The sequence below is a fragment of the Dunckerocampus dactyliophorus genome, chromosome 16, assembly GCF_027744805.1.
Source record: "Dunckerocampus dactyliophorus isolate RoL2022-P2 chromosome 16, RoL_Ddac_1.1, whole genome shotgun sequence".
NCBI lineage: Eukaryota > Metazoa > Chordata > Actinopteri > Syngnathiformes > Syngnathidae > Dunckerocampus > Dunckerocampus dactyliophorus.
In genome coordinates this window covers 21,066,976-21,079,897 of record NC_072834.1, presented here as the reverse complement: position 1 = coordinate 21,079,897, position 12,922 = coordinate 21,066,976, and the positions used below count along the sequence as shown (strand labels likewise).

General features: G+C 42.7%; 2 protein-coding genes across 14 annotated transcripts in view; one reads left to right on the top strand and one right to left on the bottom strand.

Annotated features, from left to right (window-relative positions):
* On the top strand, positions 1–9,207 carry skp1 (S-phase kinase-associated protein 1). Its single transcript, XM_054754660.1, has 6 exons — positions 1–168; positions 785–884; positions 955–1,028; positions 6,212–6,355; positions 8,473–8,613; positions 8,702–9,207. The coding sequence occupies exons 2-6, from the start codon at positions 788–790 to the stop codon at positions 8,735–8,737; spliced, it is 492 nt and encodes a 163-aa protein (XP_054610635.1). The 5' UTR covers positions 1–168; positions 785–787; the 3' UTR covers positions 8,738–9,207.
* Positions 8,797–12,922, bottom strand: part of tcf7 (transcription factor 7) — a 63,701-nt gene continuing 59,575 nt past the window's right edge. For 6 of the 13 annotated variants that reach the window (XM_054754646.1, XM_054754648.1, XM_054754647.1 and 3 more), the window contains 3 exons: positions 12,258–12,306; positions 11,738–11,810; positions 8,797–11,066 (listed from right to left, as the gene is read on the bottom strand). In XM_054754646.1, coding sequence (XP_054610621.1) covers positions 10,844–11,066; positions 11,738–11,810; positions 12,258–12,306 — 345 coding nt within the window. In that variant the 3' untranslated portion in view covers positions 8,797–10,843. Of the gene's footprint in view, positions 11,094–11,737; positions 11,811–12,257; positions 12,307–12,922 lie in introns of all 13 variants that reach the window. The other 7 variants (XM_054754654.1, XM_054754656.1, XM_054754659.1 and 4 more) reach the window with 3 other exon arrangements.

The window sequence follows — 12,922 nt, the reverse complement described above, 5'->3', positions numbered from 1 at the left end:
ATCGTGTGTCTAAAAAATAGGAACATAAACAGCGCCCCCACCTCCTTCGCCTCCATGTTATGACAAAGCAGCGCAGACAGCGGACAGGAAAGACTTGGCGTCTTCTTCTCATACAGCTTAAAGCGACTAAAGAGGAATTTATAGTCATTAATACACAACACCTTCACGGTATGCTGTTTGTTTATTTATTGCAATATTGATGTGATTTAATGGCTTTGTGCGTTGTAGGTTGTGGTTGCTAAGCGGCCTCTGTGATTAGCTAGCAAGATGCTAGCTAGCTAATGCTTACGGCGACGCTTGCCGTGTTTAAAATAAAGCGCATGCATACCGAGCATTATACATATGGCAATGTGGATATTTTGATGTTATTATGATTATAAGTTGATAATTTGTTGCATTATTTGTCAAAGAAGCAGAAAAGACAGCAGACGCTTTACGGTTAGGGACGCAGCAGGATGCTAACTGTCTTTTTCGCCCGTGTGGCGCTTACAATTCGATATACACATATATGTATATAATATACATATTATATACACAACACCCGAATGTGTTGCGAATGATATTAAAGTTGGTGTCATGTGCGCGTACTTACGTGGTCTTTTCATCACATAATGAAAGTGGAGTCGGTCATCGTCACCAAACGACAACATTAGCTAGCTTGTAGCTTCGGCGGAAACCGCCATGGACGCCTGAAACTGCACACCTCAACAGTTTGATTTCGATATACATGCGAGTAGAATCAGCGTGCATGCGATTCTAACGCGTTACTGTTTGTTTTGCGCAGAAAATGCCCACCATTAAGCTCCAGAGCTCCGATGGGGAAATCTTTGAGGTGGACGTGGAAATAGCCAAACAGTCCGTCACCATTAAAACCATGCTAGAAGGTGAGAAGCCAAGGCGGTCTCGTTGGAGTCAAGTAAGCACACAGTAAAACATGCTTTTATCCTTTCTCAGATTTGGGAATGGACGATGAAGGAGACGACGACCCCGTCCCCCTTCCCAACGTCAACGCAGCCATTCTTAAGAAGGTAACACACCAAATAAAGATTCATAGCATTCTTGTCAGTAGGATGGCCATGTTGCTACAAAGGCAGCATCGTAAACAACTGGAGGATGCCTGGTGGGATACGTGAAGGTCCTCCACAGCAGTGGTCCTCAGCAGCTTCGGCTGCGGGACCCACCAGCACCCCTCATTGACAAGCGGCGACCCAAATTTTTTACTAATTTCTTATTTTGTAATTGTGTTTTTACCCTTTAAAAATGTTATTTGCACTTATTTTGTAATTGTATTTTTTTACACAAAAAAATATTTTGCACTTATTTTGTAATTGTTTTTTTACACTAACATATATTTTTCACTTATTTAGTACTCGTATTTTTTTTACACGTAAAAAATATTTTGCACTTATTTCGTAATTATTGTATTTTTTTTACACGTATTTTATAATTATTGTATTTTTTATACTTTAAGGAATATATACATTTTGCACTTATTTAGTAATTGTATTTTTTTACACGTCAAAAAATATTTTGCACTTATTTAGTAATTTTTGTATTTTTTACATGTATTTTGTAATTATAGTTTTTTTTTATACTTTTAAAATATATATAAATTTTACACTTGTATTGTTTTACACTTAAACAATATGTGCATGGCTCAGATCAAGGGTACCCAAGTGTTACATTTTGGGTAAAATTTCAAACTCGCGGATAGACCTTGGTAATGTTGTAAACACAAACTTCAAACATTGCAAAACACACACCCAACATACCAGAGCTCGAGACATCTTCCATTTCCCATAGCAACCCTCCGAAGTTCACGCTTTCTTAGATGTAATGCACATAACTCGGTGTCGACTTTATGCTGTTATCTCTGCATAGATTTGACTTTTGTTAGAAAAGTAACTTATATTTGAGAGAGTATCATAAAGTAAATAAAAACAAGTGATAAATCTAGATCTTGAGTTAAAGCTCCGAAAATATGGCAAAGAAAAATGGACCTTCAGTCCTTGCCATGCCATTGTTGTATCACTGCAAAGACTACAAATCCCATCAGCCGTTCTTAAGACTGTAATGACATCAACTTTGACCTATCAACTCCACAATATAAGCTAATCGTTGCAGCACTGCGGCAACATGAGCCAGGATTCAGTGAAATGCACTGAGTGAGTGGTTCTTGAATTATCATGCTAAAGACCTAAAATTACAAGGCGATCTTTGACCTCCCACGAGGGACACGCCGATCGCTTCCGGGTTAAATACGGACCAATTTATCAACGAACATGCTAGAATTTATTTGTTTTGGATAAATGTCAACGTCATACAATACGACGGATAAAAGTAAGTCAAATACGACTAGTAATGAATAATTTTGCCCACTTTGCGTGTTTTTTTTGCCGCTTCGTGCACACGACATGAACGGCGACCTACGAGAGGTAAAAACAACAGCTGTCAAAACGAGTTACACTGCTCGATAAACACAAAATTTGTAACTCAACCGACGAAAAAAAATCATTTAAAAGTGCATAAAGATTTTCTCCAATATATGTAAAAATGAAAAAATCTTACCTTAGACTTGACAATGGTTGTTAAACCGCCGATTGCTTGTCGAATTGAATGATGCTTCTTGATGCTGCCGAGGTCGTGACTGAACGTACATTACGCTAACACAAAATGGCGGACACGGTGAAACATTCCCCTGCTGAACGCGTATTTGGCGAATAACCGGCCGAAGGAGACAAGTTTTGTTTGGCCCAAGAAGGCACTTTTTATTTTCTAATTCAATATTTACTAGCAATACGCAATTTACACTGAGCTCGAAGGGTACGTACATTACGGGCCGGACACGAAATTTAGGTGTGTGAGACTTTTGTTAAAATAATCTTATTTTACTCTTTTATACACAAAAAATCACTTTAGTTGCAGAGTTGAGTAATTATTCCATGAATATATAATATATATATATATATATATATATATATATATAATATATTGTAATCATCATGGGGTTTGTTTTTCCATGGAATTATGTTCTTCAAAATTTTCATCGGCAGGCGGACACGAAGGTTATGTACGTTTCACTAATGATTACACAACAGTTATTTTTTTTTTACACTGAGAATATTTGAATAAAACACATTAGAAACCAATTTCAGACATCATTCTTTAATTCTAAGTAGAAATCATAACAAAATGATCAGAGAAAATATTGTTCATTTCACAACAAAAGTAGACATGCTTTACATGAAAGATTTCAATGTCCAAATATAGACACTTTTTCAAGATTCAAGATTCAAGAGATTCAAGAGTTTTATTGTCATGTGCATGGTAAAACAGCAGTTATACCATGCAATGAAAATCTTATTCTGTTCATTCTCCCAAGAAAAGAAAGAATAAGAACATAAGAAACATAAACATAAATACCAATAAATTAAGCAACAAAAACAGAAGAGACATTAATACAAGTAAATAAATAAATAAATAAAGTGCTATGAGTGTGTGCTTGTGTTGCGTGCGGCGTGTGTGAGTGCTTCGTTGAGAAGCCTGATGGCCTGTGGGTAAAAGCTGTTTGCCAGTCTTGTGGTCCTGGACTTCAAACTCCTGTAGCGTCTGCCTGACGGTAGGAGTGTGAATAATGAGTGTTGTGGATGTGTGCTGTCCTTGATGAGGTTGTGTGTTCTGCGTAGGACTCTAGATGTATAAATGTCTTGCAGTGAGGGGAGGGCTGCCCCAACAATGTTCTGTGAGGTCTTGATCACCCGCTGGAGTGCCTTCCTATCACGTGTTGTACAGTTACCGTACCAAACAGTGATGGAGGCGGTAAGGACACTTTCGATAGTGCATCTGTAGAAGCAACTCAGGATTGTGGTGGACATGCCAAATTTCCTCAGTCTTCTCAGGAAGTACAGTCTCCTTTGGGACTTCTTCATAATTTGTTGGGTGTTGTGAGACCAGGTGAGGTCCTCGCTGATGTGTGTGCCAAGGAACTTGAAGGTTTTCACCCTCTCCACCTCAGTCTCATCAATAAACAGGGGTCTATGCGGCTCCTTTTCCCTTGTTCTTGGGTCGATGATCATCTCTTTAGTCTTATCTGTATTGAGAAGGAGATTGTTATCACGACACCAAGCTATGAGGTCCGCCACCTCTCTTCTGTATGATGTTTCAACACCACCAGTGATCAGTCCGATGACTGTAGTGTCATCCGCAAATTTAATGATGCTGGTGTTGTTCTGGGAGGCCACGCAATCGTAGGTGAAGAGCGTGTAGTGGAGTGGACTCAGCACACACCCCTGTGGGGTCCCAGTGTTCACAATTCTTGAGCTGGATGTGCGATTGTGGACTCTGACTGACTGGGGTCTGCCTGTGAGAAAGTTAAACACCCAGTTACAGAGGGAGGGAGACAGGCCAAGTGTGAGGAGCTTATTTGTGAGTTTGTGGGGGCAGACTGTATTAAAAGCAGAGCTATAGTCTATAAATAGCATTCTGACGTATGTGTCCTGGCCCTGTAGGTGAGAAAGGGCTGTGTGGATGGCAGTGTTGACTGCATCATCCGTGGACCGGTTCTGGCGATATGCAAACTGTAGAGGGTCCACAGTTGCCGCCGGGATGCTCTTTTTGATGTGGGTCATGACTATTCTTTCAAAGCACTTCATAACAATAGGAGTGAGTGCTATAGGGCGATAGTCATTCAAGCAGGTCACGTTGCTCTTCTTGGGTACGGGCACTATGGTGGTGGACTTAAAGCAGGTCGGTACAGATGCTTGTGCAAGCGACAGGTTAAATATGTCAGCAAGCACATCAGCTAGCTCTGATGAGCAAACTCGAAGTGCACGTCCTGAGATGTTGTCTGGCCCTGCTGCTTTTCGTGGGTTTGTTTTGTTCAGAACCCTGCGCACATCAGCTGATGTCACCATGAGAGGTGAGTCCTGTGTGCTCCCCAAGTCCAGCCACCCTCTCTGCTCATCAGGAGTTTGGGTGTCAAAGCAGGCATAGAACTCATTCAGCTCATCTGGAAGTGTGGTTTGGCTGGACGTGGCTACGCTACTCCGCTGTTGATAGTCTGTGATGTGCTGGAGCCCCGCCCACATGCGCCGAGGGTCTGAGGTGGAATAGTAGCCCTCCAGCTTCTGTCTGTACTGTCTTTTGGCCTCTCGTATGGACCTCCTCAGGTCATATCTGGCCTTTTTGTTGTCCTCAGCGGTGCCCATGACAAATGCAGTCGAACGAGCACGTAGCTTAGCCCTTACATCACAGTTCATCCACTGTTTTTGGTTAGGGTATTTTCTGTAATACTTGGTGGTGGTAACAGTCTCTATGCATGTGCTAATGTAGCCAGTAACAGCAGAAGCATATTCATCCAAATCAACAGTACAATCTTCCCTCCCCGCTGCAGTTTTAAACACATCCCAGTTTGTGCAGCCAAAGCAGTCCTGAAGTACTTGATCAGTTTCTTCATTCCACACTTTAACTGCTGTACTTACTGGGGGAGCTTTTTTACAACATAGCCGTGCTAGCGCAAAATCAAAACATGAACAGGCTTAATTTATGGTTTGGTAAGCTTCCTCACTCTATAAACGTCAGAGTGATAGGGATAGTACACATTGTTAGAACAACTATTTCAAATACTACTCAAGTGAAGTTGAAAACAGCAAAGGGTACCCTTGATCTGAGCCATGCACATACCTTTTAAACTTATTTTCACTTGTGTGATTGTTGTTAGCACCAGAGACGACGTTAAGTGCTTGTTGCTTGTTGTTGAGTGGACAACAAAGGTTTTCTAGCACTTCTCCTCCCCTCCTGTCTCCTTCTCCATCACATCTCCACATCTGGTGAGCCTCCGCGTGGGTAATATGTACACCCACAACGGTGCGGCCGCTCAATGCTAATGAGGCAGCTAACGCCGGTGCTGTCTATGCCCGACGTGGGGCAACACAGCACACGCATGTGCTTTCAACACGTGGAGGCCCAGTTCCGACTGCGAGGAATAACACAGGACGTGACGAAGCACTTCCGCTTTCTGTCATTTCATAGAAACGCTGTGACGCACATTGTTTTGTAGTGGTTTTGACTTTTTCATCCCGTGGTATACCTTGAGGCCGCCAGCCGACCCAAGCCTGTTTGGGGCATTCCACTATTTATTTTTTTGGCATAAACAAAAACATGCTTTTATGTGAGGTATATTCTCCCCGTGTGTGTGTGTGTGTGGTGTCAGGTGATCCAGTGGTGCACCCACCACAAGGACGACCCCCCTCCCCCCGAGGATGACGAGAACAAGGAGAAGAGGACCGACGACATTCCCGTTTGGGATCAGGAGTTCCTCAAAGTGGACCAAGGCACCTTGTTTGAGCTCATTCTGGTAAGAAGCAGCCAGCTGTTATCATCACGTCATCATGGTGGGAATAATCATCACCCGAATCACGTGAAGGAGAAGAATGACTTCAACATGATTATGAATACATGACATTCATTGGAATATGATGCTGATCATTCCAGTAATGATAGAAATGATAGTAGTAGTAGTAGTTGTGTGGTGTGTCATGTGACGACTTACAAGATTCAAGAGAGTTTTATTGTCATGTGCATGGTAAAACAGCAGTTATACTATGCAATGAAAATCTTATTCTGTTCATTCTCCCACGAAAAGAAAGAAAACACAAGAAAGAATAAGAACATAAGAAACATAAACACATATACATAAATACCAATAAATTAAGCAACAAAAACAAAAGAGACATTAATACAAATAAATAATACAAATAAATAAATAAATAAAGTGCTATGAGTGTGTGCGTGTGTTGTGTGTGGCGTGTGTGAGTGCTTCGTTGAGAAGCCTGATGGCCTGTGGGTAAAAGCTGTTTGCCAGCCTTGTGGTCCTGGACTTCAAACTCCTGTAGCGTCTGCCTGACGGTAGGAGTGTGAATAATGAGTGTTGTGGATGTGTGCTGTCCTTGATGAGGTTGTGTGTTCTTTGTAGGACTCTAGATTTATAAATGTCTTGCAGTGAGGGGAGGGCTGCCCCAACAATGTTCTGTGAGGTCTTGATCACCCGCTGGAGTGCCTTCCTATCACGTGTTGTACAGTTACCATACCAAACAGTGATGGAGGCGGTAAGGACACTTTCCATAGTGCATCTGTAGAAGCAAATCATTACAAGGTATGTGGTCCATGTGTGGGGTAACTGGATAGACGTTGGGACATGGAACATTCCACTGAGGGCTTCCAGGAAGTCAAAGACTGGTCCACGTAAGCCCCGCCGCTTCATCGCCGCGTTCCAATCCTCGGTGGCTTTGTAGGCGCGTTTTGGCCGAGGCCGATACCACGTGGAATCTCGTTGGCGTCCAATTCAACATGAAAACAAGGCACTAAAAAATGTCCCGCTGGCAGGCTAGGTGCTCTCTGGAGAAAGACCTGATGTCCGTCCATACCTTTCTATCTGACCTGCTTGGCCCCAATGCAAGTGGACCGTAACAGCGGGAAAGCTGACGTAAACGTGTTCAGTAGTAATCCCAATCGTGTACAGAAAACGTTCATTGGAAAGATTATTCATAACAAGTACGTATTTTTCCTTTAAAACCTTAACAAATGATTTGGAGTGCATGAGAAAGTGGGAAGGAAACTGTACCTCTCTGGTCATTTATGAACGAGGATATTGTACAACACAGCAGCAAATGGAATGGCAGCCAACTGCCGAGTCAGCATGAATAGTGCAACGCAGGACTTTGATACCAACACATGGGTAGCAAGCGGGGGTGCGAACGCTCAACATCAACTCAAGTAATGTTGCCGGCCTCAGTATATCGCCATGTGCATGCGTGTCTGTTTCCCTCGTCTCCCGCCCCCAAACAGGCAGGAAGAGGGTTCACTCTGTGCATTGCTTTCAGCAGCTTGTCGCGTTTGTTCCACAGAACGACAGCATGAACGGAGGGAGCCCTTATGTCAGTCATACACTGTCTTTGTCTGGGTGGGTGGAGGTGGGGCTGCGAGCATACACCCACACACACACACACACACACAGAGTGCACAAGAGTGTAGCCTCGTGAGGAGCAATGCAAGGTAACAGTAGAAATTACGGTAATTAGTATATTCCAATATATTCTGTTTTTTTTGTTATAGTTTTTCATTGTACTTTTCTTAATGTTCAAATCTCGCCTCGTTCTCAGACGCAATCTCGTGTATCCTCATCTCGTGACACTCCTAGTAGCAACATTTTAAAGCGCATGCAGAGCTAGATAAAGATGTAGCATGCTGCCATCTGGTGGAGTTAATTTACTTTTGTAGACCGTGTACCCGGCGACTACAGCACAGTGGTGTTAACCTAGACCAGGGGTCACCAACACGGTGCCCGCGGGCACCAGGTAGCCCCCCACGACCACATGAGGCGCACGCAAGCCTGCTTTTCATTCTGACTCCACCGCACCACGGCTTGATTGCCAGCCCCTTTCATACACGGTCTCGTCGTCTCTTGTCTCTCAGGCCGCCAACTATTTGGACATCAAGGGTCTGCTGGACGTGACGTGCAAGACGGTGGCCAACATGATCAAAGGCAAGACCCCCGAGGAGATCAGGAAGACCTTCAACATCAAGAACGACTTCACAGAGGAAGAGGAAGCCCAGGTCGGCGGCGTCTCACTCAATCGAACGTGGACGTTTATGTGGTCTCCCTGTCTCTTTAACCACCAAGTTCTCCTTTTGTCTCCTTCAGGTACGCAAAGAGAACCAATGGTGTGAAGAGAAGTAGAAGAACACTAACACACTGAATAGGAACGCGTCCGCTTACTGCTTGCACTGGTGTTCATACTTGTTCATATTTACTACAACTTCCAAACACCACCTTGTTCCCCCCCCAAGCGACCCCCACCTGTGTAGAAAACGAGCAGACTTGTCATTATTTAAAGAAGGAAGTCCTACTCCTGTTTGCACACACGTTGTGTCGTCTGCATTTTACAAATCAGATTTTTTTTTTCCTCCACATTTGCTCTCAATTTTCCCCAAGTAGGAGTTTCTTTCTTTTTTTCTTTTTTTTTTTTTTACTGTTTGTCTTGGTTTGGACAATGTTAGATGGAATTTTAATATTTTCTGTTGTGTTGAGGTGGTTGCCACATTGGCTCGCTTCATTCCTAACTGACGTCACCTCGGAGGGAAAAAGAAAAATATTTCACATCTCTTGTTGACTTTGGGAAAGAGAAAATAAAATGTCGTAAAAAACGAGTTGCGTTTTTTGCTCCATTTGAATACACATGCATACACATTATGAATGTTTTAGCAAATTTAATACATGAAAAAATGTTGGAAAAACAGTCAGCTTGCAGGCCAACATCGCCCTCTGCTGGACGAACAAGGAATAGCTTACAAAGGAGAACTTGACCTTTCAACCAAATTTTAACCAAAACATCCAACGAACACAAAGTATTGCAATGGTGGAGTCTATAAAAGTATATTTTGTAGCTATTTTCTTTTTTTAAACACAAAAGTTCATTGTAATTAAGTCAATTTATATCAAAACATTACAAGGAATTATAACAGAATAGTACCCATTTGGTCTCAAGATTGTTTACAGAGCTGCAACATCTTCAGTAAAAAAAAAAAAAAAAAAAAAGTACATAAAATATGAAAAGAAACTAAAATCCCTCTCAGGTGACCTTGAAAATATACACAAAATACAATAAAACAGAGTGAAGGTGGCCAAAATAAAGGCTGAGCTGGTCCCAGCAGGATGAATTGTGTCATACAGGCGATTGTCATGCAGGTGCAACATCCACGCATACACAAGTACCTTTTTAATGGCCTACTAAAATTTTTTTTTTTTTAATTCTGACTGTCAAGCGCATGCTGAAGCACTAGGGGGCACCACAGCACCTGACAGCCTTTCTAGCCAATCAGAATCAGCATGAGGAACAGTAACGTGGACTTATCACACGCAGATATTACTCATTATTAAAATGTAATTATTACAGGACTACAAACTAAACCAAAGAAAGAAAAAATTCCATGTGCTTGAGGTTTTTTTTCTCACAAGAACACAAAAATAGACAAAAAAAGCAGACACATTTAGGAGATTTGTGTTTTTAACTGGACGACGATGAAAATGGAACATTCTATTTAGAACGAATGACATAGAAATCATTTCAAATGAGGTTGAAAGGCGTCCCAAAAAGTGCTTTTCTACTGACCTAAAAAAGTAGCTTGCTTGTGGACGAAAGGGATGTGAAATGTTGATGTACAGTGGATCCCCGCTCGTTTGCCATTCAGCATGGCAGCACGGCCCCGCAAATTTGGCAGAAAAACACATCTCATTCACCATAAGCCGCTAATAATTTATAAATATGTGATAATACAAGTCAAATAATTGTACAGCATATGTACGTCTTTGCGCTGCACGGTCTTTGAACGCACCACAGTTGCTGTATATATTGTACATACCTTCTACACCGCGATCTTACACGATCATTGATTAGTGGTGAGGAGCTACACATTTGATACTGCTAAGGCCTGGAACCTGGACTGTGCCACGAGTGGACAATGGCAATGGAAGAGAGAAGGAGAGGGTTACAACACTCACTTTTCTTGCAAATGTTGGGCCGAAACGGGAGAACGTCGACGTCAAGCCAGCAGGAGGCTTTGGAGGGGGAGGAGCGAGCCGTGTGTTGTTTGTGGGACGATCAATTACCCGCGTTTTTGTGGGGGCATTTGCCGGTGGTCCTGGAAGGTAAACCCTGCGAGTCGCGGGGATCTACTGTATTTGTAAAATGGAGTAAAAAGTGTTCAAGCAAATCTCGTTTGTTTTGTGGACGCTGCCATGGAAACGCCATCACTGCCACATGAAGGTGAGCCAAGGTCACCGACTTCAAGTCGCAACTTTGACCGACAGACCCGACTGGTCCGGCTGGGCACGTTTAGGGGGAGGGGGGAGTCGGGGCGGTGGCGGCGTTGGCGATAGGGGGCGCCGTTGGCTGCGGTAAGGGTGTGCTGGTGTGGGGGAGGGGGGAGAGTCTGACGCACTTAGATGTGAACAAGATGAAGTGGAGCAGCGACCTCCTTCAAGGAAGCGAATGCACTTCTTCTTCCTCCTGGGGAGGACAGTCACACACAGTTATCTGCGAATAAAGTAGAACACAAACTTTACCTCAATACTAGCACACGCTCCTGCAATGCCAAACATCACGGCACTACTAGTAAACATGACACTGCTACTAGTAAGGTACTAGTCGTACATGTACTGCGCTTATATTGGTCGAACAGTATTTCCCGTGTTAGCCACCAGAGGGCGATGTGCACGTGCGTCACACCAACGGCTTATTTGTCTAAAGTTACAGATGAAAAATGGACTTCAATTCAAGAAAAAGCTGCATTTTTGAACAAGAAAAAATGTTACCTGACTATTTTTCATGATGAAAACATGTTTGATAATCTTACATTTACAAATGCACTCATTTTGTCCTCGTATAGTTCATTTAGTGATGACATAGAAAGCAACAAATGAATTGTTTTGTGTGAACATGACCGAATAATCGATACTTTTACGAGTCAACGAGGAAAACGGGTGTCGTGTTTGTCGACTCTTCATCCAAATCCACTAAAAGTTGATTTAGCTCATGGATGAACGACCCAAAGTATGCTGGCAGCTTCTTTAGGTTAGTGAAAATGTAGACTTTGCCTTCGAGAGTTCATTCGAGATGTTGTCGCCGTCTTTAGCGGAGGTTGGTGGGGTGTGGGGGGTGGGGGGGTGCCGAGTACACACCTGCAAGGACCACACCAGTCTGTTTGTTGGTGGAGGCCAAAGCGAGCTCGACATTTCTTAGGAGAAGCAGGCTCTGAGCAGCAGCACGCATGCAAAACACGACAGGAAGAAGAAGAGGAGAGCAGAGAGAAGACAAGAGACAATAGAAGCCCGAAGGAGAAGGAAGAAGAAAAGAAGGAAAATGAAGAAAAGACGAGGAAGAGGAAAAAGGGAAGAAGAAATGTAAGGAGGGAGGGAGGATAAGAAGGAAGAAAAAGGAAGGAGGAAGAGGAGACGGAGAAGAAGAGCGTGAGCATGGCTGTCATGGAGGGAAAATGTTAGTAGTCTTGTTGACACAGGAACATTCGTGTTAGACACAGCCTTTGTTAGTTTTTCCTTGCCTCCGTCGTCAAACGAGTTGCGTTGGAACCCAAATCAAAAATGCTTGCAACCAAAAATGCATCATCTTTCACGTGAGCAGCAGGTGTTGCTAGCCAGCTAGGTGTCTCTCTAGCTAGCTAGCTGGCTAGCTAGCGTGTACCTGAGTTGGCGTCCTGCTGCTTGTCCCGTTTCCTTCGCTTCTTCTTCCCCTGAAATCCAACAACACAGCTTTTCACTTTCACTTTCCATCATCGTCATCATCATCATCATCACCACCACCAATGGACATTTGATTAGGAACACCTGCACCTCACCTCCTCCTTGCAAAAACACACTTAAATACATCTTTCTCATATTTTACTCTTCTCAAGTACAATTCCATGCAAATGTACTGGCATTTATAGCTAAATGTAGTATGTCATGTAGTAGGTCATGTATAGCTAAATGTAGTATGTCATGTAGTATGTCATGTATAGCTAAATGTAGTATGTCATGTATAGCTAAATGTAGTAGGTCACATATCGCTAAATGTAGTATGTCATGTATAGCTAAATGTAGTATGTCATGTAGTATGTAATGTATAGCTAAACGTAGTATGTCATGTAGTATGTCATGTATAGCTAAATGTAGTATGTCATGTATAGCTAAATGTAGTAGGTCACGTATCGCTAAATGTAGTAGGTCATGTATAGCTAAATGTAGTAGGTCATGTAAAGGTAAATGTAGTATGTCATGTATAGCTAAATGTAGTAGGTCATGTAGTATGTCATGTATAGCTAAATGTAGTAGGTCATGTAGTAGGTCATGTATAGCTAAATGTAGTAT

Bases quoted from the DNA above. Each gene is read 5' to 3' on its own strand.
- skp1 (XM_054754660.1), top strand. From the start codon at position 788: ATGCCCACCATTAAGCTCCAGAGCTCCGATGGGGAAATCTTTGAGGTG. The intron at 885-954 runs GTGAGAAGCCAA...ATCCTTTCTCAG, and splicing joins CATTAAAACCATGCTAGAAG to ATTTGGGAATGGACGATGAA. The intron at 8,614-8,701 runs GTCGGCGGCGTC...TGTCTCCTTCAG, and splicing joins CAGAGGAAGAGGAAGCCCAG to GTACGCAAAGAGAACCAATG.